Source organism: Nuphar pumila, chromosome 13, assembly GCF_984573655.1.
Source record: "Nuphar pumila chromosome 13, dmNupPumi1.hap1.1, whole genome shotgun sequence".
NCBI classification, from domain to species: Eukaryota; Viridiplantae; Streptophyta; class Magnoliopsida; order Nymphaeales; family Nymphaeaceae; genus Nuphar; species Nuphar pumila.
In genome coordinates this window covers 93,560,899-93,584,487 of record NC_143261.1, presented here as the reverse complement: position 1 = coordinate 93,584,487, position 23,589 = coordinate 93,560,899, and the positions used below count along the sequence as shown (strand labels likewise).

The following is a 23,589-nucleotide window of genomic DNA, read 5'->3' as shown; positions in this document are numbered from 1 at the left end:
CGGATTATTGTCTGGACTCTGGACTACGGTCCACCAAACCCGATCAAACGGACCACTAGGCGAGTCGGATATTCAACCCGTATCTGAACCATTCAAACTTTGGCCCAAAACCTGGAACTGCATCCTGTGGGCAATTCCATGCGCGGCCTTTGACGGTCAAAGATTAAAATTGTCTTTTTCCCATCGTGGCAGTTGGCATAAAAAACCTCCCGCTCACTCCCGTTCACTAAAAAAGGAAAATTCCCTTTATTTTCTTTTTTCTAGTTTCATTTGACAAATCTACCCCCATCTTATCATTAAATAACACATGAAACACGCTTACTCTTTTATGTCATTATTTATAAAGATAACGTACATTGAGTCCAATCTATTTTTAGATTTTATTTTTTGAGAAAATAAACGAGAAGTTTATTTAAAGAGATCAGAGGAGGATATCCACGGGAGGAGAAGAGATGGCCACTCGTTGCTCGCCGAATCAGAGGGTGGCGATAGAGATGCTCGCGTCGGATTTCCGGCCGCCCAATCGGACGGTGATCCCGGCAGCCGGTGGCCGTAGGTCGGAGGTCCGATTCCTCTCCGGTAGCTTGGAGTTCCCGGGAAGGAGAGGGGCTAGGATTCCGGCGGGAAGGGGATGCCGGCGCGACGAAGGTGCCGGGAGGGTTTGGTCGAGGGGGGAGAGGACGAGGGAAGGGATGGAGGTGACGACGTCTCCGTCGATGTCTTCTGCGTCGACGTCGGCGATGAATCGGAGGTACGAAGAGGCGGAATTCCCCGTCTGGGACAAGCTGGGCGCCGTCGTTCGCCTGAGCTACGGGATCGGTAAGAAATCTGTGTGTGTGTGTGTGTGTGTGTGCGCGCGCGCGCGCGCGAAATTATGGCCTGAACTGGATGCGACAATTCTAATATTGATGTCAAGAAACTGATATTAACTAGACAGATTCTTATGAATCCTGAGAAGTTCTGCTTAGTAATGATGAGTTTCTATATTTGAGTTTTCTTCTGGTTATTAAGTTGCTGATGGTTACTTTCGGTGAACAATCAAAATCCAAATTTTCCCTTTTCTCTCCAGTTTCTGGTTAGAAATTTTATCTAGGAAAGCTCTGTACTAGAAGTCTTTTCCGTCTAGTTGGGATTTTGCTGATATTCTTTGTATTGAGATAACTTAATTGGAGCTTCTCTGTGATGAAATAAGCAGATGAACGTGCTTCTTAATAATGGTGTTGGTTTGTTATCTGTTATATCTTCACCCATCTAGCGCAAAAGGATGCTTGTGTGGTAAGATCTTCACGTGTTTGGATTCATGGGATTTAATGGAATTGGAGTTTAATTCCACTGGATTCATTGGCCATTTTTCAGCTATAAAGAAGGGTTTGGTGGATTCTTATTCCATTTTCATCGAGTCTCTGAATCTAAACACAACCTAACAGCCCTTTTTGATGTTTCCCAATATATGCATCGCGCGGACAATGATTGCTCAAGTTCAAACACTTTTAATCTGATTGCTTAATGGTTTATCTCCTTAATTGATGTAAAGTTTAAGTTTGGATTGTGGCTTGGTTTTCGGATGCTTCTGCTCTGATTTTTTTTGTTTCTCTTTAATTGAGGTAAAGTTTAAATTTGGATTGTGGCTTGGTTTTCGGATGCTTCTGCTCTGATTTTTTTTTTTTGTTTATCTCTACCACTTTTCTTACTAAAAGTTTTGTTCTTTGCATTTTTCAGGCATATATGGTGCCATGGCACTTGCAGGCAACTTCGTGTGCTCGATGACCGGGGTTGATTCCATCGGTGGATTTCATTTCTCGTTAGAGGCTTTGTTAAATGGGCTTGGATATGCAGTTCCTCCTATCATGGCCCTCCTTTTTATACTAGATGTATGTAGTTCTCTGCACTGTTTCACTTATTGCTACAACTTTGTGTTAAATTTCTGGTTTTTCTCTTTTTTGTTTTTCATTTCTTCTTTTTCTTTAATTTCGGTAAGTTTTCACTTGTGTTTATCACTAGGTTTTAGAGATTAGCACTAGATTATTCTTTGACACATAGAACAACGGCATACTCTTGTAAGTTTTATCCTTAATCAATGTGTAGACAGAGAGTGACATGACCTTGCCCACATAAGTTTTGAGGGTTAGTTTTGGGCTCATGGTGATCCTATCAGCTGTAGCAAATCTTTCAAAAGCTCGACTGTTTCTATTCTTAAATGACCCCAATGATAATTGGATTAACTTAGCTGTAATGGCACGAGCAAATGGGGAACTTATGGCCTATTCTGCTTTGGGGCTTGTCCAGGTCTCTGCAAGATGAAAAAAATTCTGCTGCTTTCTCCTTGCATTGATTTCATGTGGCGTTTCCTAGAACAAGCAGTTATTGGTCAAATTTTATGAAAAAAGGCTTCTGTCATTGTGTTAGCACTACAGGCTTGTCATATGTGTGAGAGAGAATGCTCTCTTCGTTGTCTAGAGTTGGAAGCTGTTATCGATTATTATGTGGGTGCACCATTGATTCTAGCGTTTGGGGCAATCATATTATGGAAAAGATCAGAAATATGGAAAAACTGAGCAGATTTGATTTGTTTTACAGGATGAGGTTGTCAAGGTGTCACCTTATGCTCGTGCAATTAGAGATGTTGAAGATGAGGAGCTAAGGAGCTTCTTCTATGGGATGTCTCCATGGCAGGTACTTTATTCTAAGCTCCGGTCCACCCACTTTTCCCTTTCATTTTTTATTTATTCTAGGAATACTGCTTGCTGATACATTCTAGTCAGTTCAAAAGTTTCATATAAAACTTTTTTTTTTGTACTTTGCAGTTCATACTTATCGTTGCCGCGAGTTCAGTTGGCGAGGAGTTGTTTTATCGTGCTGCTGTGCAGGTTTGCCTTTATGGAGGCTATGTTTTCTCTTTTACACTAGTTTCCAAGACATCAAACATCATTTGACTATAGGCTAAGAGGCCAGAATAACAACCAGCATTTACTAGAACTAAATTTATCAACTTTTCCAGAAATGACCTTGAATTACTACTAAATATTGAAACCATAAATGCAAATTGAGATCTTATGACGTTTCAATAAGATGCTATGTCACGTGGGTGCGGCGCAATTTAAAAATTTTTGGACACGGGGACTCGGCTATATATATGTATATATATTTAAAAATAAAATAATATATATATATATATAACAATAATAAGACGGCTATATATATATAATTGATTTTTTTTTAATTTTTTGCCCTAAAAAATGAACAAAAATAGACTCGGTCAAAGTTGACCTAGTCCAAAATGTGGACGGACTCAGCCTCGGTGCGTTGACCAAGTCCGACACTTGGTTGATCGTGTCCGCCCCGTGTCGGGGAGTGTCAACGCGGGTGCGTCGATAGCCGAGTCAGTGTGACATAGATAAGATGAAGTATTGGGTTTGGCCTTTACTTGTTTGTAACTTATAAAGCGGTTTAACTGAGGTACTGATGTGATAACATGAAATTCATGATTCAGCAAATAAAATTTATTGATAAATTCATTTCTTGATATTATTGGGGCCATATGTCTGTTTTACTTTCTGAATTAAGTCATTGAACTGTTGTAGGGAGGATTGGCACACATGTTTCTGAGAGGCACTGATTTGGTGAAGGACGCTCCTGGAATCACGTCTCTGGTTTGTTCTTGACTTTATTCACATTATTTTCATTTAGTATTTTGAATATTGAACAATTTGATTTGGGCCGTGTTCAAATTGATACACTCATCCTTGATCTATTCTCAAAAGGAATAGCTGGATGGTTATTTGTTTCACCCTGAGTTGGTTGGGTTGTACTTTTGTTCATTCATCAATTGATGGGCTGTATTTGTATTTCCTGTGTAAATTCCTAGGTTTTAATGCCAGTTCTGAGTTTGGCTTGCCAGACTTTGCTAACATTGTTTATGGTTTGAATTGATGCAGACTGGAATGTTTCCTCCTTTTGTCCCATTTGCACAAGCATTTGCTGCTGTAATAACAGCAGCTCTTACAGGTTCCCTCTACTATATTGCTGCCTCTCCAAAGGGTGAGTTTTATATCCTTGCTGAATTTTTCTGAATTTCCCCAGAGCAAGTCTCCTATTCTCCATATTCTGCAAACTGCGAGTTTTAGAATCTTGTTCTTCTTTTCCAAACATACCTTGATGGAGCAATGCTATCCCCTATTCTTTTTCCCCATGAGGCAACGTGGGGGTAACCCTGTGATTTTATCACCCAGGTGTATCATTCAATCCCCCTTTATTTTGTTAAAAGAACTACCTCTGTGCTTTTGTTACACTAATATCAGGTATAGAACCAACTTTTTTGATAATGTTTCTGTTTGAAAGCTGAATCTTTTAACAGTTAACCTTCTAAAATCATATTCCCTATATTCTTGGTGTTACTTTCAGGAATTGGTTGGCAATGAACATAGCGTAGTGTCTTCTTTCTTGCTAAATCAGTTTGTGTCAACCATTGTTTCGTTCTTTTGCAGACCCAACGTATGTTTTTGCACCAGTATTACCAACTCGTTCAGGCCGTGAAGATCTTAAAAAACTGTTTGCAGGTTTGTCCTCCAACCTCGGTGTATCTAATGCCACTTATGATTCTGTTCTCTAACATGCACAAGATGAAATAATACTGCCAACTCTTAAGGAAAACTAACACGGATTCAGAATATTATGGAAATGCCATTTTCTAAGGTTTATTACCATAGGTTATCATAGATTAATATGAGGCCATGGCCCTAAGAGCTTAATGAATACTTATGTCGACTGGATAGTATCCTAACACTCAATAAATATATAGATGCTTCTGTTGAATACTCAAAAAGTTTACCCCTAGCCTGGTTCGTGCTTTACTGGAAAGAAAGTATGCTTGGATAGTGTGGTGATGGCTAACTTCTTAGCGGTACAATCCACCATTCATTTGAACAGAATTGGATTATAAGTCACAGCTGCAGACTTGTGCCCGTGTGTGTGTGTGTGTGTGTGTGTGTGTGTGTGATGCCTGCTCCTTTTATGTAGCATTTTCTACTTTCAACATGATCACATGGCAATGTTTCCTCTGACAGCATGGTACGAGAGGAGACAGTTGAAGAAGATCTATTCACCTCTGCTCGAAGGTCTCTTGGCGCTGTACCTCGGTTTCGAATGGATCCAGGTGATGTCTTTAACCCCTCCCACAAAATTCCAAATAAGTCTCTATGCCTTGTATGATTATTCTCAGAGGAGCACCTGCTAAGTCTGTATTTTATCTGGTTACTGCAGACTGATAATATTCTAGCGCCCATGATAACCCATGGCATATACTCGGCAGTCATTCTGGGCCATGGCTTGTGGAAAATCCACGATCACAGGCGTAGGCTTCGCCAGAGGATCCAACAAGTTAGGGAAGAGGGCAGAAAAACAAACAAATTATGAAATGAAAATCATCAGAATGTCCAAGGAATATTCCTGAAATGAAAATCATCAGAATGTCCAAGGAATATTATCAATTGATCTGGTTGTGCATAACTTCTTGCTGGACAGAGTGCATGTAAATAAAGATGCAAAAAAGAATACATGGGTTGGTGTACCATAGATTATATTAGATGTATATGGTAGAGGTTAGTTGGGTAGACGGCTATTGTATAGACTAGTTGGATACTAATTATATTTCGAGGCCATTTTTATTTTTATTTCAATAAATAGATGGCATTGTTATCTTTCCTTTGGAGAGGGTTTACCTGGATCTTTTGTGACTTTGAAATGGTTGGTGATGAACTGATCAATGGTGGAATCCAAAGGTCAAATTCCCATCATGTCCTGCTGCCAATTGTACAAATCACGTTTCATTTTGGAAGACTTTTTTTTTTTTTATGTTTCCCATCTGACCCTATCAATGTTGATTATGAATAGGGCTGAAACTTGGCCTCGTATGGGTCGGCTACCTTTTCAAACCATACCCATTTTCAGAATATAAATGGTGGTAGGGCTGCACAATGAGCGGAGCTAGGTCAGGCTCGGTTCGAACTCACCCAAGTAGATGAATGAGCCAATCCTGAGAAATTGCTCAAGCGTGGTACACATAAATGTGCTGAGTTTGGTCAATCCATCAAACTTGAATTTATATACATAGTCACTTAGAATATGAGAACTAGAAATATGGGCACTTTCAACACTGTTTTGGCAAATCCAACCATGTGGATGTGCGTGAATTTGCTAGGAATCAACCATTGGATCTTGTATTTTTGATGAAAATATGCGATTTTTGAAACCAATCACGTAGATCAAAATCAGATGATTCAATCTTATAAAACCAATCATGTAGATCACATCGCTACGGCTAGATTCAAAAGAAAAGAACAAAAAATGCATGAAAACCACAGTTCACACATTAGTTCTCATATTTTCAGTTCTCATATTCTAGTAACTATATAAACGATCACAGACCTAGTCATGCTGGCTTTGCCTGCCGTACTTAGGTTGTCCTAACAGTATAAAACTCTGAGGGCTTACCCCTCACTCCCAGGGAGTCGCCAAGCTTCAGCTTGCACAGGGATGATGCCCTGTCGTTGTATAAGCCGCTCAGTATTAATATATAGGCAAATTGTGTTAACTCAGCAAACACAATGAAGTTGCACCTTTAGCCATTTGTAAAGGAGGTTGAGAATTTAGATCCCACCCTCTTTTTTCATTTGAAATTTTTGTTAAATAAAGATGTGACTCGAGCTGAGCTGAGCTGAGCGAGCCAATCGTGATTAAGTTTGATTAGCCTGATTAAGCTGGATTTATGTAGTTATATAAGGCACTCAGTATTAGTATACAAGTAAATTAAGTTGACTTAATAAACACAATAAATTCTTACCTTTAGCCATTTGTAAAGGAGGTGGAGAGTTTGAATCCCACCACTCCTCTCTATTCATTTGGATTTTTTGTTAAATAAAAATGTTCAGCTCGTTCTGAGCTAAACCAACCGCGAGTTTGACTCAGGCTGAGTTTGGACAAAAGTTGTTAAAGCTCGGATCAAGCTCAAGACAAGCCTGAACAATTTTTTTGTCCAACGAGCCGAGACATGCTCAAACTTGGCTCGTCTGCAGGCCTAGACGTCGGTGGCATCCATATTCCCTATGATAATTGGGTAAGACATGGACGCCACCCAGCTGGATATGGTTCTCAAAGTTACCGAATTGGATCCGTATCTACCTGCATCAAACCCGCATATCACATGTTATAATATATACAACTATGTGAAAAATAAATAGGACGGATATGGTTTGGCCTAGTTGGCCTCTTGAAATCATACGCCAATGTGTTTGGTTTTCTGAATAAGGAACTTATGATCTGTTTGGTTGGACAGTTTGGACCAACGAAATGCATTTTGAATTAAACACTAAGGCTCTGTTTGGAAAGTGACCGTCGGAGTAATTAAGTGCGAAATCCCTACTTTCGAAGCTGCTTGGAAGCCATGAAAAACAGGGAAATGTAGGAACTGGCACGACATTTGTCAGTTCCAATTCCTCATTTCAGCTACCACCAGGGTGAGGTGGTAATTACCAAATGCTACACCAGTGACCTTAGTTCATTTATGAGGGTAAAAATATGCTTCTCAAACATCATGACCATGAAATGAAAGTGGGGAATCCTTGAAGGTTTTTTAAAGAGTGCTCCCAAGCGATCCAAAGGATTTGCAAAATCCATGACCATTATGAAATATACTTTTTATCGACAGAGAAAGCTGGGGTTAGACAGACCTAGGGGTGGCAATAGGATCGGGTTGGCGGGTTGGGTCTGCGGGTCAGCATACCTCAACACGAACCCGGCCCGTTTATTAAATGGGTCGGCTGTGGCAAACACGAACCCGACCCATTTATTAAAAAGGTAACCTGACACGACACAGTTAACCCGTTTAATAAATGGGTCGGGTCTGGTAAACGGGTTAGCGGGTGGGGGCGAGTCAGGTTCAGGGTTTTACATTGAAAAAGTTTACGGGTTGGCGGGTTGACCCGTTTAATGAACAGGTTAGGCAGGTCGACCCATTTACGACATGAACCCATTTAAGCCAAACCCGAACCCAGCTAAGAAGCTGGTTGGCGGGTCGGGTCAGAAATTGCCACCCCTAGACAGACCCCTACCAGTTATACAATCATACCATTTAGGGTTTGAACTTGCAACGTCCCAACACAAGGTGACGTGCACTAACTGCTCCAGCCAGACAAGCTGAGCCCCAGTCGGTATTATGAAATATTCTTTTACATCCCTAAAAGGCAGTTTCCAAAGAAAGCCTAACCGAAGTAACCACGTTTTGCAATCAGTTTGTGTGAGCTTTTGTCACATTTTTTTTTTGTTTAATCCGTGGGCGATATAAAATTTGATTTTTTTTTATGATATTTCAAGAAAAAACTCGATCAACGACCCGCACATTGACTGGCCTCTGGCAAAACCCTTGAGGTCCTCCTTAGATAAAATTTGATATTATCTTTGGTTCTAAATGTCGTCTATCCAAAATGCACGTCTCCCACAAGGGGCGACGAGCCAAGGGTGTGTCTTTAAAATGAGTACGACTTCCGTGTATTTGAACACTTTGAGTGGTTGGCTGCCTAACTCCTGCTTTTGGGTGTGTCTACATTACAATCACACAACCATTTTGGGTGGCGTCTCCTTGCTGACACAACTCAGACATATATACACACATAGGGATGACAGTGGTCCGGGGAAAAGCGGGGCCCCGCCCCGCCTCACCCCGTTTGGACCGGGGATGAAGGGTATGAAACGGGGATGGAGGTGGAGATGAAGGTTAAAATCCATCCCCGTTCAGGGATGGACGTACACTTTTCCCCGCCCTGGCCCGTCCCCGTCACTTTTCCCCGCAATATCCCTGCCCCGCGTCATCCTCGTTTGAACCGGGGATGGAGGACATGAAACGGGGATGAAGGTGGGGGTGGAGGTTAAAATCCATCTCCGCCAGGGATGGAGGTTCTAATCTTGAGGCGGGGCGGGGGTGGAGACCTTGTCCCCCGCCCCGCCCACCCTACTGCCATCCCGATATATATATATATATATATATATATATATAGAGAGAGAGAGAGAGATAGAGGTGTGCTTAATGATCCGTGCTTAATGGGTTTTCTTAATTCTGACAGTCGATCTATGTACTTGATTTTATAGGGATCATCTCTTGAAGTGTGCATGGTGGGCATACATGCATGTAATTGTAAATTTTTTTTTTAAAGGAAGGCTTGGGAAAAAAATTCATTAATGTACAAATTGAACAGTACGCTGATGAGTGATCAGACTGTAACGAATAAAAAGGACAAATTTGAAGATGGGACGCAACCAAGAAGCGTTCAGTGAGCGCTTTTATCACGGAACATAAGGTTGACTAACTGGCATTGTGAAAGTGACGAGCATTGCGTTCAACCAGATATACCACCACCATGTAATGATGATGAACCATCCCCGGCCCACCAAACTAACCAGATTTAAGGTACGTTTGGAAGAGAGAAAAACGTTGTTCCCTAGACGTGCACAACACTAATTACATTTAACATCACAAAAAATTAATTAGACTACCACAAAGCAATTTCATATTGGTTTTGGCCATGCCAACAAATTTACCTATTACATTATCTAAGATCTCTTCTCCGTGTACACCAAAAAAAAAGAAAAAAAGAAATCAAACAAAATTTCAACTTATCCACCTCTCAAACCTATCGTTCAGTGACAACGAAGGAATGCATATTTTTTTGAACGTAACCATCACTCGCAAAATTCTCAATATATCCCAAAAATGTCCAGAGAGAGAGAGAGAAAATGAACCAAAATACAGGTAGATCAAAGGGAGGGCAGATCAGGTGCAATCAAATTGCACACTTTTAGTGTGCCGGAGACTGCCCCAACCGTACACTAAAGCGTAGAATGTGATTGCACCAGACTGCCCTCCACCTCGCTTGTCAGGAGTGGGACCGAAGACGGAGGGCAGATAAGATGCAGCGGCACATTAAAGTTTACTTGTACAATGTGATTGCACCCACCTGATCCGCCGTCGTCAAGAGGCCACCGCTTAGACTTACACTTGCACCGAGCCACCGCTACCGCCGGGAGGGCTAATAGTAATCCAAAGCAACGACACCGTGATGGCAAACAACCCAGCCCACACGTACACGATGGTGGGCACCCTCCCCCTCCTGCCCATCAGCCCCTTTGCAAACGGGTACATGTGCGCCAGCACCCAGGAGCTGAAGAACAACCCACCAAACAGCTTGCCCCACTGCGGTATGGGGCTGTACAACGTCCTGGAGAACCCCACAAACATGGCAACTACGTTCACCACGATAATGGCTATGGGGGGTATCATCAGGCTGGTCCACTTCACCTCGTAGAGGTCTGCATAGATGTCGTCGTTGTCCTCGGCCGCCGACTTCGACGTGAGCGTGAACGAGATCTCGACGCCGGCGACCACCTTCAGCAGGCCCTGCAGCACCGCGACCAGGTGCGCGCTTGTGCCGCCTATGAGCCAGAACTGCTCGTTGCGCCACCATTCTTCCAGACCGATGCCGGACCACCTGACCTCCAGGATGGCCAGCGCGCAGAGGGTGACTGTGATGATGAGGAGGTAGCTGAGGAAGGTGACATTGAGGGTCTGCACGATGAAGGTGCCGGTGAAGAGGGAGAAGGCGGGCAGGAAGCAGTAGACGATGAGAAAGATGGAGGTGAAGGGGTATACGCAGACGTTGAGGTAGGCGACCCTCTGCAGGAACTTCATCCTCCTGCTGGCGAAGAGCGCATTGTTGCGCGAGAAGAAGATCTCGATCGAGCCGGTCGCCCACCGGAGCACCTGGTGCAGCCGGTCCGTCAGGTTTATCGGCGCTGTCCCCCGGAAGGCGTCCGGGCTGGTGATGCAGTAGACGGACCGCCACCCGCGGTTGTGCATGCGGTACCCCGTGACCACGTCCTCGGTGACTGACCCGTAGATCCAGCCGACCCTCCCACCCCACTCTGTCTTATCCTCATACCAGCAAGAGATGACGGAAACCGCCTCGGCTACGGTCGGCGCGGCCAGCGGCTCCCGGCGGTAGAGCAGTGCACCAGGAGGACGGCCGTTCTTTATTGATTCATGGTCCGCGAGCGGCCGGCCCTGGAATTCGGCTATGGGGATCGAGTGGGCAAAGAGCGTCGAGTTGCCAAACTTCTTCGGTGCATCGGACTCATGAGTGGTGAGGTCGATAGTCGACACTGTATCGGTGGTAGAATCGTCGGAGATGGTGGACGACAAGGAGGGGGACCGGAGGTGGCGCTTGCTCTGGCCGAACACACCGTTGTATTCATACGCGCGGGGCGGGTCAAAGCCATAGAATGCAACCCGGCGGAAGAGGCAACCGGTACCGACGTAGACCGGGCCCTGGAGTCCATCAAGTGCACGCATGTTGCCGTCGAAGAAGACAGTGTTGTGGTTGGCATAGCGGTCAGAGGGGTCGATGCCTTCGAACCGCTGCGGAAACTGTATATAGCAGATGCGGTCTCCTCCGCGGTCCATCATGAAGCAGAGGCCCTCGCGGATGGCCCGAGAGTTGTAGATATAGTGATCACAATCAAGGTTGAGGATGAAGGGCCCGTTGGACAATATGGCGGAAGCTCGGACAAGGGCGTTCATGGCTCCAGCCTTCTTGTTGTGGTCGTAGCAGCGGCGCTTCTCGCGGGAGACGTATACCAACATGGGCACTCGGACGTCGACACCGGTGAGGTCCATGATCTTCTCGTCAGGTCCGCCTAGTACGAGGTCGGGTTCCGGCACCTTCGCCATCACCTGTATTGTGCATCACCCTAAGCGAGCCTTAGAGTGTGTAGATAAGATCCCAAGATGGGGGAGGGCAGATGAGGTGCAATCACATTGCACACCAAAAGTGTGCCATCAGTCTCGAAGTAGGATCAGGTGCAATCACATTGCATAAATGCTATGCGCTGTTACCATCATATTTGAAATAGGATGGGTTTCATTATACATACAATCATAACCATCCAGGCAGAACCATCTAGCTGTTGATTAGATGTCTATGATTGAATGTATGATGAAACCATACTATTTCAAATGATGGGATCTGTGTTCATCACCTCCATGACCTAACAGCGAATAAATGGTGATAAGGTGCAGTGACACATTGCATTTGTGCAATGTGATTGCACCTCGTTCCATCACCTTCATCTCTGGGTACAACACTAGGGGGTCCAACAGTGAGACTGAAGTCAGTCAGGTGCAGCGGCATACTTTTTTGGTGTACAGGGTAATCGTATAGAAACAGGGTAGGTGGGACCAAAAAATGAATAATGTGACTGTATTTACCTGAAGGATGCCGGCGTGGTCACTCTTCCGGTGATCGTCGGATGGCACGGCCCAGATGCCGGGCCAGTGGGTGCCATCAGCCATCCAGGTAGCCTTGGGGATGGATTTGGCGGCCTCCGGATCTCCTTCTCTTGCTGCCTTGGCCTCCTCCCTGGAATTGTAGGCATCAGACCTCCTCCTAATGGCATCAGGAAGCCCGTTGATCCTCACCTTGAACTCGTCATACTCCCTCTTGACCCTCCTCCGATCCCTCACGAAGTCCGGGTCTTTCTTGAACCTGGTAGGGTCCCCCTTCACGGTGAAGTAGCTCTCCGGGTTCCTGGGATCTATCCGGTGCTTCCTGCAGAAGGGGACCCACACCTCCGCGAAGGAGGCGGCCTCCGCCATGGCCTCGAAGGTGAGGAGGCTGCCGCCGTCGTCGGAGACGTAGCAGGCGAGCTTCTCGACCGGGTACTCGGCGGCCAGGATTGACAGGATAGTGTTTGCGGTGACCAGCGGGGGCTCTTTCTCTGGGTCGGCGGTCGATACGAAGACGTCGACCCCTGGGAGGTCGGACCGGCCGGACGGGTTGCTAGGCGACGGCGACTCGAACTTCTCATGGAGCGCGGCGAGGTCGGCAGCCCGGTTGACGGGGCTCAGCTTGGGGAGCTGGTCCAGCAGCCATGAGAAGGCGAACCAGAGCTCGCAGACAACGGACATTCCCCACAGCCAGATCGCATCAGGGTTGGGGTGGTTGATCCGCCACATGAGGAAGAAGGCCAGCACCACCATTCGGATCACGATCAGCAGCCTGCTTTTGGTTTTGGTCCCATATATGCAATAGATGCAACGTTAGAAGAAGTATACATGTTAGAATCTGTCACAAACATTGCTGATATTTTGAAAATATCGTGATTTTCAACTGGCCATATAACAACAGTTATATGCAGTTAATGCATTTGATGAAAAATATTAACGTGATAACTTTAATAAAAGCAGTTGGTGCATTTAAAATATCATTTATTTTGAATGAAAAATATTAACGTGATAAATTTTTTTTTGCATTTTATATTATTTATTATTTTTTACTTACACATATATTTTTATGCATATTTTTACTTATATAACAGCATTTTGTTCAGATTTTTCCAAAATTAAAAGGTTTAATTGCCGTGAGATTTTCCCAACAATGCCAAAAATAGCTAGAGAAGCAGATCAGGTCATGCTGAACATGAGCTTTTTTGCTAATGCCAACATCGTGGCCGTTCGTTTTGTGTTTTGAAAAGTTAAAAAGTCAACGCAACAGTTATATGCTACGTGGCATTCATCCAAAATGCAAACAGACGGCCACGATGTTGTCATGAGCAAAAGGCTCATGTTCAGCATATCTGCTTCCCAAAAATAGCGTTCTTGGCAAAAGAAAATAAAAAAAATATTGTATTTCCCAAGAAATTCCGTTAAAATATTGGCATATATAAAATTTTAAAATATAAATCAATACGAGAATATAAAATATTTGAAAGTGAGAATATTGCACAACGTTTTAGATATAGGCAATAACTGAAAATATTGCATCTTTTTGGCATTTTTCAGCCTCTGAAAATACCCAATTAATTAAGTAATGATATTTTCAAAACATCACGCGTATTTGTCACTATGGATTCACTTTTCTTGTTACTCTTTGAGATATAAGTAAATGGCAATTCAGATATTTTTTCTATTTTTATTGCACCCAGTATGAAAATCAACATACTAAATCCAACCAGATGAACAACTGGACATGGGAGGAGCTCACCCGTCTCCAGCATAATGGATTCGGTTCAATTAAGCAAAACCCAACCCGAACTAGCAACGTTTTACATCCACAGTTTGTTTTTTTGGATAGTCTAAACTCCGGCCCTATCCCGGACCTCTAGTTGGTTGGTAAAACCCTTGAGGTCCGGTTGCTCACCGGAGACTACACCTAGCTTGTGGCAAGGGATGCCATCAGTGGGTTTCAAACTTGTGACGTCTCGTCAACTTGGTGACATTCACTTGTCGCCCCTACCAGATGAGTGGAGCTCCTGTGCTCGAGTTTTACATCGCCGGTGACTGCGAGAAACCGACAAAATTTGGGCTCACCTGTAAGGGCTGAGGATTGCAGTTCGGACGGAAAGCTTCCTGGTCAACGGCTTCCAAGGCTTGTCAAGGAAGTCAGCCATGCTCACACTCATGTTATCACCATCAACCATCCGATGGCCACCACCACACCCACCATGATCATCTGACGGCCAGAAAGCATTCCCATACCCGTAGGTCCCACTGGTCTCGAACAGCCACCTGTTGTGGTCAAACTCCCCTGTTTGGCTCCGTAGCTGTATGGACTTTCTTGAATTCATCATTGATGCACGCTGGTCCGTCTTGGGGTTGAGCCCACTGACCCCACCCCCCACGCCCTCCTCACCTTGGTATGCTGAGCTTGACCCGTATGGGTCCTGCCTGCCCTCAGGTTTGGCCGCAGACTGGTCGTCGTCCATTGGCTGGTTGTCCGGCGTCGGGGGCATCATCACAGTGTAGTTGATGTAGTCGGGTGTCGAGGACTCGCCGGAGAATTCAATGTTCTCGAGGCTCACGAATCGGCCGCTCGATGTCCGGCGGGAGAACTTCACGGACGGGGAAGGCCTGGGTGGTATGGGCTTGTTTGACTCGGTGTGGTTTAGTGAATCCATGGTCAACCAATAAAAAATGGTGGATTAATAAAAGGAGGGTGGAGAAATTGGCTTCTACAAGCTAAACGCCCTGCAAACATCCAAACCCAGACAATTAACTTGTTTGGTAAAAAAATCATACTTGAAGGTGTGTTTCGTGTAGGGATGTAAACAATTAGGATTGGGATTGGAGGTGTCCAATACCATATCTTACTAATCGGATGTTTGCCTAAATGGATTCGAATTCGGATTCAGATTTGGATGGTGAAAAGCTCATAACAAATCTGCTTTTTGACATATAAATGTATTCAGATATCCATCAAATCCGAATTTTCATTGAATTCAGTAGCAAACAAACAAAACCATATCTGCATCCAATTATAATTGATATAGTTTTGGCTTTACCAAATTCAACTAATTAAACCGAGCTTGGATTCAGTCGAATAACGGATAAAATCATATCGACATCTCTAGTTTTGTGTAACTTATATTTACTAAAGAAACATGCTTTAGGTAGAGCCGATTCAAGGAAAAAACTTGAATATTTTATCACCACGTTTTAGCACAATAGGAGCCATTGATTTTTCACCTTACTAGGTCCATCCGCTCGTCATCTCCTTCAAAATCTGTATGTAGTTATGTTTTGTCGAAAATCTGACCATACTGATGTGATCTTCATGGTCGAAAACCTATAAATAGCTTCTTTGATCAAGCTTTTTTCGACATACAGGTAGGATTTCGCAAGGATTTAATTCAATGGTTTCAAAATTTTTGAAACTTTCTACGTTATAAAATCCTATCTACACATCCAAAAAAATTTGATGCAAGAAAACTTTTTATTGGGAGATCAAAGCCGTATGGTCAAATTTGCCAAAAACATATATACGTACAGATTTTGAAGGGGAAGACAGAACGATCCCCCTTCTCATATATATATATATATATATATATATATATATATATATATATATATATATATATATATATATATATATATATATAGGGAGAGAGAGAAAGAGAGTGATGCTAACTATTTTTCTAGCTAACAGTCGTGCTAATCGGGTTTTCAAAGGGTTTCCCCCCATGTATTACTTAAATTTGAGCACACAGATGTGTTCTGCACAGTCGATTTACTAGGAAACTACATTTTGATGATGTTTTTTGATAAAAAACAAGACTTGAATATTTAAGAAAATCTTAGACCATCTATTTTTTAAACCTTATAAAAACCTACATGCATATCGGGAATCATATGATTCAAAAGTCTATTCCTATAAAATCAAGCGTGTAGAATGTCTCTATACGGTCAAATTTAAGAAAAACATGAAAAAACCCTTAGAAAGCCTGACTAACATGCTGGTTAGCATCTCTCTCTCTCTCTCTATATATATATATATATATTAATGCATTCCTTAGGGCCTATTTTTTGTTAAGTCTCGTTAGGCCCCTTCAAAAATCATAGTTTTAAGTATTTTATTCTCACTTCTAACACCATAGATGTGATCTATAGGTTTTGTTTAGTGGAACCAGCTTTTGGATTGCCGAAATCTGACCTGTATATAGATTTTTTTGGTGATCCAAAATCAATGGCTATGATGCTACCAGTTTTTCTCATCCCATAAAAACATGTTTTTTCGTCAAAAATACATGCTCCAAGAGTCTATTCCCACTAAACACATCTAATGGTTCAGATCTATCATAAAACACCTAAAACCTATAGAACAGAACAAGAAATAGGGCCTAACATGTTCAGTTTTCTCTCTCTCCCTATATATATATATATATATATATATATATATATATATATATATGGGCTAATGAGATAAACCTAATTAAACACAATCTATATAATCATCTACGACATCTAAAAAATATAGTGTTCACCAGATAGAGAAGCGGTGAAGTACGTAGGCCCTTGAGATCAAAAGGAGCAGATGAAATTAATGCTACTAGATGAAAAAATTCAAAAGGAAGACCCATTTGTTTGGGCAGAGGACAAACCATAAAATGGCAGGAACTGGACGCTGATCCGCTTAACTCCCACTCTACACCTTTATCTTTTGATGAAGCCTCATGTACAGCCTGCCTCTACAGCTGTTACTCCTTCACCAGAACCATCTCCTAAACCATGATACCTTCCTATGCTACACGCTCTTGTTTGCATGGATCTGTCCACCAAATGCTGCTTCAAACTGTAAAGATGTATTTCACTTTATCATCATAGTAGACTTAATCATTTCCTCTGCATTATAAGTTTCAATCTTCATTGTAATCAACGGTTCACGTTTTATGAAGATTAGGATGGCTCAAAAATGGCCTATGATGTCAACTCGGTGTCAATTTTGACACACAAAAATGGTAAATAGATTGTGCTAAACATGAGCCAAAGTTACGTAAGTTTTACTTTTAGAGGTTAAATCTGTGTATATTAAGAGTGTTCCACTATGGTAGTTTGGTTCAACAGTAGATGCACTCATAAGAGAGATCTAACTGACAATTTTTTTTTTTTTTGGATAATCCACGGGAAAAACCCTCCATCGTGACCACACATTGGCTCCAAAAAGATCTCATCCTTTGACATATGATGGGTTTCATCCTATGGCCGTCCAGCTAAAGCATCTGGCTAGACGGTTAGGATCCATCCACATCCAGGTAAAAATGTGAACCAATCCTAGCCATTGATTGGATGGCTAGGATTGAAAGTAAAATTATGTCAAATACTGAGATCCCTACTCACATTGGCTAGCCTCTGGTTGGTAAAACCCTTGAGGTCCTCCCTGCCCACCGGAGAGTGCACCCAGTTATGACCTTGCAGCAAGGGATGCCACCTGTGGGTTTTGAACTTGTGCCGCACCCATATCAGATGACCGGAGCCCGTGTGGGCATTGTTTAATTGTTGTTTTGAAGAATTAAATAAAATAAAAGACCATGTAAATGAATGAAATCCGACCACCCTAATTTTGTGTCGAAGTAATTTAACAGAACTTCACCAGACTCTGGTCTTGGAGTCAAGGAATCAAGCATATCTACGGCTCAAAGTCCTCTCGATTTAATCAAGCTCTCTTACCACTCATTTTGCTATTTTTCTGTTGGTCTTCTCTATACTGTTGCAGTCTGTTTTGTTTTTGCAGTTTCTGTTCTGTACCCTGTTTTACTCTTTTCTTTCTGTTTTGCAAGGTGATATCTCATCGCCTTGCCTTGCTCTGTGATAATTTGTTCCTATTTTTATAAAATTTTCAGTTCTCTTTCTCGAAAAAAACTAATATTTCGTGCTATCAATGGTACAATATTATCTAGTAACTCCATTATTTTTTTTAGTGTTGCACTGTATGTTTTGTCGATATGTTTGGGGACCGGATCTGCTTCTATATATGTGATCAACATAGCTTTTCAGTGAATAATATACCTTAGACCAGAATATTTTAACGTTTGGAATTCAAAGGAACGTAAAATTCAATGCTCTACAATCAACAAATTTTTATAATGAAAAAACCAAATTAACATTAGAACAAATGCGTGCATAGCACGTTTCTTGCTAATTAAACAAACGATGACCTTATGGTTTGATTGAGTAAATAATACCTGGAAATATAACTTTCAGTTAGATAGTATGGTACTTTCGACAGTACCAAATACAAATTCAGTTTCTCGTGTTATGATATTCAACATGTCAATTGCTTTTGTCAGTAATTCGTGAATCACGTTTCAAATGTTTCAACCCATGTTGAAACTTGGGTAACAAAAGTTCAGAAAACCTTGTTAGCTAATTTTTTTCATTTACAATAATAGGAAGACACAGTCAAAGCAAAACTGGTTAGAACAGCAACTTAATTCAAATAAAGCTATGAACTATGTGTTAATTTCAAAATTTGAAAATTTTGTATGTTATAAAAAATATAGATTTCTTTTTGAAGGAAAAGAAAGACTTCATTGATGATTAAAAGCCTAGATTAAGTGGCGATGATAATTGAAGTTAACTTCTTGATTTGCATGCAGAAAATAATAGCAAAATACATATAGAAATACTAATTGTAATTACCGGAAATTTTTAATTCGATCAAAATCGGGGTGATCATCTCCAGATCGAGCGATAATTCTCGGGTGTTCTTGATTGCTCCATCTTGCTTTCCTGCAAAGATTAGAACCTTGATTTTTTTTTTCGGAAGTGAAAGATAGAAGAAACTAATCTTAACCAGCAGATTTTTTCCAAAGGAAAAGAAAGTAAATTACCAAGATTGCAATTCTTGAGAAAGAAGAGCAGAGGAAGAAGTTGGTGGAATTCTCTCCGTTAGATATCAAGTTAGAGAGAGAGAGAGAGAGAGAGAGAGAGAGAGAGAGAGAGAGAGAGAGCAGGTTGATGGTTGCAGAGAGAGAAATGGTGATGTTAGTAAGACCCCATTTTCTCACTAGTCGGCTCGGACTTTCCCACCATATATAATGAATAATGACCATGATGCCCCCTTTTATTGGCCTAGAAGTTTACAGTGACAGCCCTATAGCAAGTTATGGACCAAGGTGGCTATGGGTTCCATTTAAATGAACCGCACCAGACCCGGGTCCGTTGTGCTTTAATTTGCTTTGCTAAAGGCTCAGCCAGGTCTACTTTTAACCCAGAAGCCCAACCAAGTCCTGGCCTGCTCTAGGTTAGGCAATAAGGCTAGAAGTTCAGCTAAATGGGGTTAGAAAGGCAGCTGACCCTATTGAATATGGTTTAGATCCGATATGAGTCCATTTAACCAATCTATTTCTACACCTTGAGAATGGGTACAAACAGATCCAGACTAGTTCTTCTATGTTAAAAACTGCAATGGAATGACATTACCTTGCATGAGTTCATGGTATTATGCTTGCTAAACTGGGTCCGTATAGGGATCCACAAGAATTGGACCGCCCTCGATTTGGTTAAGAGCCTGGGTTTGGCACAACTGTCGCATACACGGGTGCAGGAAAGTTTGGATCTTGACATTTCTTGGTCCAAAGCCCATGGTTAACCATTTTGACGATGATAGTCTTTGACCAAGTATTTGGGTTAGATTTGGTAAATTTGCCTGATCCATTTGGGGTGAGGTCGTGCATGGCACTTATGGTGAGAATAATAATGGAGAAGACGTGCTAGCATTTGCCCTTCATTGGGTTATGTAGGGATCCCAATGGTTCGGATTTGTGTCATACATCCTTTTGGATCTGAATCCATTTAGTGAGGTTTGGTACATAATATATATAACATGTAATAATTAATCGGATTACGGATTTCCATCTGATTTCGAATCCAAATATGACACGAGTTGCACCCAAACCAGCAGTATATTTGAAAGGCATATATTCTTGGCTTTCAAGCAAATCTGATATGAATTTGGTAGTTGCTTTTTTCACAGAACCCACATCTGACACCCAAGCCGATTATGTAGGATTCACTAGGATCTATTCCTAACCAAATCCAATGCATTTACACATCTCACCCGTACTGGATCCAATAAGGTCGGAGTTTGGTAACAAAGGAATGGGTCCCATTAACTATTCGGGTCATACCCATGAGGTCCGGTTATTATATGGATTGGGTATGGTTTATGAAATTTTATTCAAAACCCGGTCACACCCGAGTTCTAATTATCAGCAAATTTTTAATGTAAAAAGCCTAATTTATGTAAAATCCTTATTAGATCTAGGTATGCTTTTTTTCTCATGAAAGATCCAGTCAGGCCTAGATCCAGACCTGACCATAGCACCACTTAGACATGAAGGATCCGTGTGCCAGCTAGAGTAGGTGGATTCTTTGGTTTTGGGTCATCATGCATGAGACGTGCTCACCACTAGAGGCAGCTGGATCTGATATAAATAAATGCCCCATTTGGTTTAATGTTAGAAACTGCTAGCCAACTTCAGAATTTGATGTTTTTTTTTATTATTTACAAGGAAAAACCGCCCCAAAAAATGACGATGACTACTATCACAGTTTTGTAAGTGTCAATGATCAGGTCTGAAATATAAGAAAACCCTATAATATTTGAAGGCCTAAAATCATAAAAATATATAAAAAGAGAAATGTGCCAAAATAAGAATTTTAAATTTCATTACAATTGCAATAAAATCACTCATAAAGCTTTTTTTTTTAGATAATCTAAGAGAAAAATCCTCCATCACCGACCACACATTGGCCGGCCTCTGTTTGGTAAAAACCTTGAGGTCCCTCCACTGAAGAGTACATCAAGTTTCTAGGATGCCATCCATGGGTTTCAAACTTGTGACGTCCCGTCAACTTGGTGACATTCACTAGTGGCTTCTACCAGATGAGCTGAGCCCTTGTACGCAATTTTATTGGGATTCTGTCATTGGTGAACAGTGACGAAAAGACCAAGTCTGTGATCTTGGGGCTAGTTTTTTTCTATGTAATAAAAAACAAAAAATAATTGCGACAAAATCATGATAAATTGAAAAAAATTAACAAAACTATACAAGTGACATTAGAAGGAAATAAAATTGGACGCCTTTTATAAAATTTACCGAAATGTAATGTTGGATCCACGTCAAGCTTAGACTTTGGATCATTGAGCAATGACACATTAGATCCAAAAAATATTCCTTCAAAATTAAAAAAGAAAGAGAGTAATTTCTGATACAGAAACATATTTTACCTGAAATTCCACATCAGACACCACGTTTCCTGAAATGCCTACTATAGTCTTGTTTTTTTCAGACAATAGTCGAATAAGGACCTTAATGTTTTAAAATTTAAAGTGTTTGAAAATTCTTATCTTACCCTTATTAACTAAAAGGATATGACCATATATATATATATATATATATATATGGTGTCTTTCTTGCAATGGCCATAAAACAGGAATATCAAACCAAGGCAAAACTTCAAACCAATCCTGACTTAATAATTGTTTTCTCATACAAGGGAAACCTCTCTCTCTCTCTCTCACAGTAAAAGTGGTAATCAGCATATGACTTCTCAGAAACTCTCATACCAAAATACTACCCAAAAGCATATTTGAAATGTCGATTTCAAGAATCTACGGTTCAGATATTGCGCTGCCACATAGCGTGCAGTTGGCCAATGCCATTTCATGGGGTGCGATCTCCTTTATCTAATGAATAGAGGAGTCATGTGACCACTGAGATCTTCACTCTCCATTTCAAGTTGGCCTGCATATGATATACCCTTATCGGTAAGGAGATATTTAATTTCCATGCAGTGGTTTCACGTGTGGTGGTAATTGGAAGAAATTGTGAGGTGTTTTTAGTGGTGAGGAAGAAAACATGGGTAGTGAGAAAGTGATAGATGGTGTTTCAAAAAGAAAAGAAAAGTGAAAAAAAAGAAAGTGATAGATGGGAGCTGGAATTGGGTGGATGGGGTTAAAGTGCATGACATTAAAAAAAAAAAAAACTGCACTTGGCGTCATGTGAATGACCTGTCCCTTTGCACAATAAGGAAAATTCACTGGATTCCCGTGTGACTTCCTTTTCTGATTGATTGTTTCTTTCGATTTAGTTCTGAGTAAGGTCTGCACTCAAGGAGGAACACATCATCAAAATAGGGTTGGTGGGTGAGCTTGAGCTTCCATTTTTGTCTCGTCTTTCCCTCAAAAACTTCCTCTTTTCCTTTTTTATAGAACCCTCTCTCTCTCTCTCTTTGGTTACATTCTTTATATAGAAACAGTTGATGCAACCATGGCTCCCGAACTCAGCCTGAATCCAGCAGGACAACCCAAGGCCGGCCCTGGCACCTCCCAGTGGGCTTGGAACACGAACAGGCCCTGCGGTGACCACGCAGATGACTCGTGGGAAGCTCGTGCCTTCGCTGAGGACGCCGGGAACATCTCAGGCTTGACATGGCCGCCGCGCTCCTACACTTGCGCCTTCTGCCGGAGAGAATTCCGGTCTGCGCAAGCCCTCGGCGGCCACATGAACGTCCACCGCCGCGACCGAGCCCGCCTACACCAGCCCTCCCCAGCCTTCTCGCCCTCTGATGCTCTGGAATCTCCTCCTGCTGCCTCACTTCTCTTTGCTCACAGCGGGCTCACCACCCACGCCCACACCGGAAACGGTAGCCTTTGTGTACTGTGTGACCTTCTCAGCACTGCCGGAGATGGAACAACTGCATTCTTTAGGCCGAGGATGCCTGGATTTGTGGATTCTCCATCCACATTGCTCTCCATGTCTCACTACGCTGCTAGCAATACGCCTGCCTCGTCTGTGCAATTCTCTTCTTCATCCCTCTCCTTTAGTAACGACGAAACTGTGTCTGCTGACTTCCGCTCAAGAATCGCCGAGCGTGCGGCGAACTCCGGGAGCTCGGCATTGATTGATGAACTTGACCTTGAGCTTCGTCTTGGATACAAACAATAGCAATTCTGCTAGCAAAGAAGTGGAGACAGGATTCATCTATGTTCTTGCACTGGCACTGTAACTTCAGAGTTATTCACATATGATGTGTATGGATAAGTTTCTCACCTGATTCTGGCTAATTCTTGTCTTTTTTGTTCCAATTAAAGAAGAACATTTTATTAGAGAAGCTTGGTGATTCTCAAAATCAATTCAGCATTTGCTTGCTTCCACGTAACCAAGTCACAAGGTTCTGTGGGAAATTAGCATAGCCAAAAGCTGATT

The 23,589-nt window shown here is 42.1% G+C and overlaps 3 protein-coding genes across 3 annotated transcripts; 2 read left to right on the top strand and 1 right to left on the bottom strand.

The window, feature by feature from the left end:
* Window positions 1-439: 439 nt before the first annotated feature.
* Window positions 440-5,701, top strand: LOC149819236 (uncharacterized). The gene is made up of 9 exons (XM_089984301.1): window positions 440-819; window positions 1,720-1,871; window positions 2,578-2,673; window positions 2,805-2,867; window positions 3,582-3,650; window positions 3,936-4,038; window positions 4,485-4,556; window positions 5,064-5,152; window positions 5,260-5,701. Exons 1-9 carry the CDS (start codon window positions 453-455, stop codon window positions 5,410-5,412), a joined length of 1,164 nt encoding a protein of 387 aa, XP_089840427.1. The 5' UTR covers window positions 440-452; the 3' UTR covers window positions 5,413-5,701.
* Window positions 5,702-10,039: 4,338 nt separating this feature from the next.
* On the bottom strand, window positions 10,040-14,997 carry LOC149819235 (cellulose synthase-like protein D1). Its single transcript, XM_089986362.1, has 3 exons — window positions 14,411-14,997; window positions 12,311-13,100; window positions 10,040-11,776 (listed from the first exon to the last, which is right to left on the bottom strand). Exons 1-3 carry the CDS (start codon window positions 14,995-14,997, stop codon window positions 10,040-10,042), a joined length of 3,114 nt encoding a protein of 1,037 aa, XP_089842488.1.
* A 7,653-nt stretch (window positions 14,998-22,650) lies between these two features.
* On the top strand, window positions 22,651-23,328 carry LOC149819234 (uncharacterized). Its single transcript, XM_089986361.1, has one exon. The coding sequence runs from the start codon at window positions 22,651-22,653 to the stop codon at window positions 23,326-23,328; it is 678 nt and encodes a 225-aa protein (XP_089842487.1).
* The last annotated feature ends 261 nt before the right edge of the window (window positions 23,329-23,589 follow it).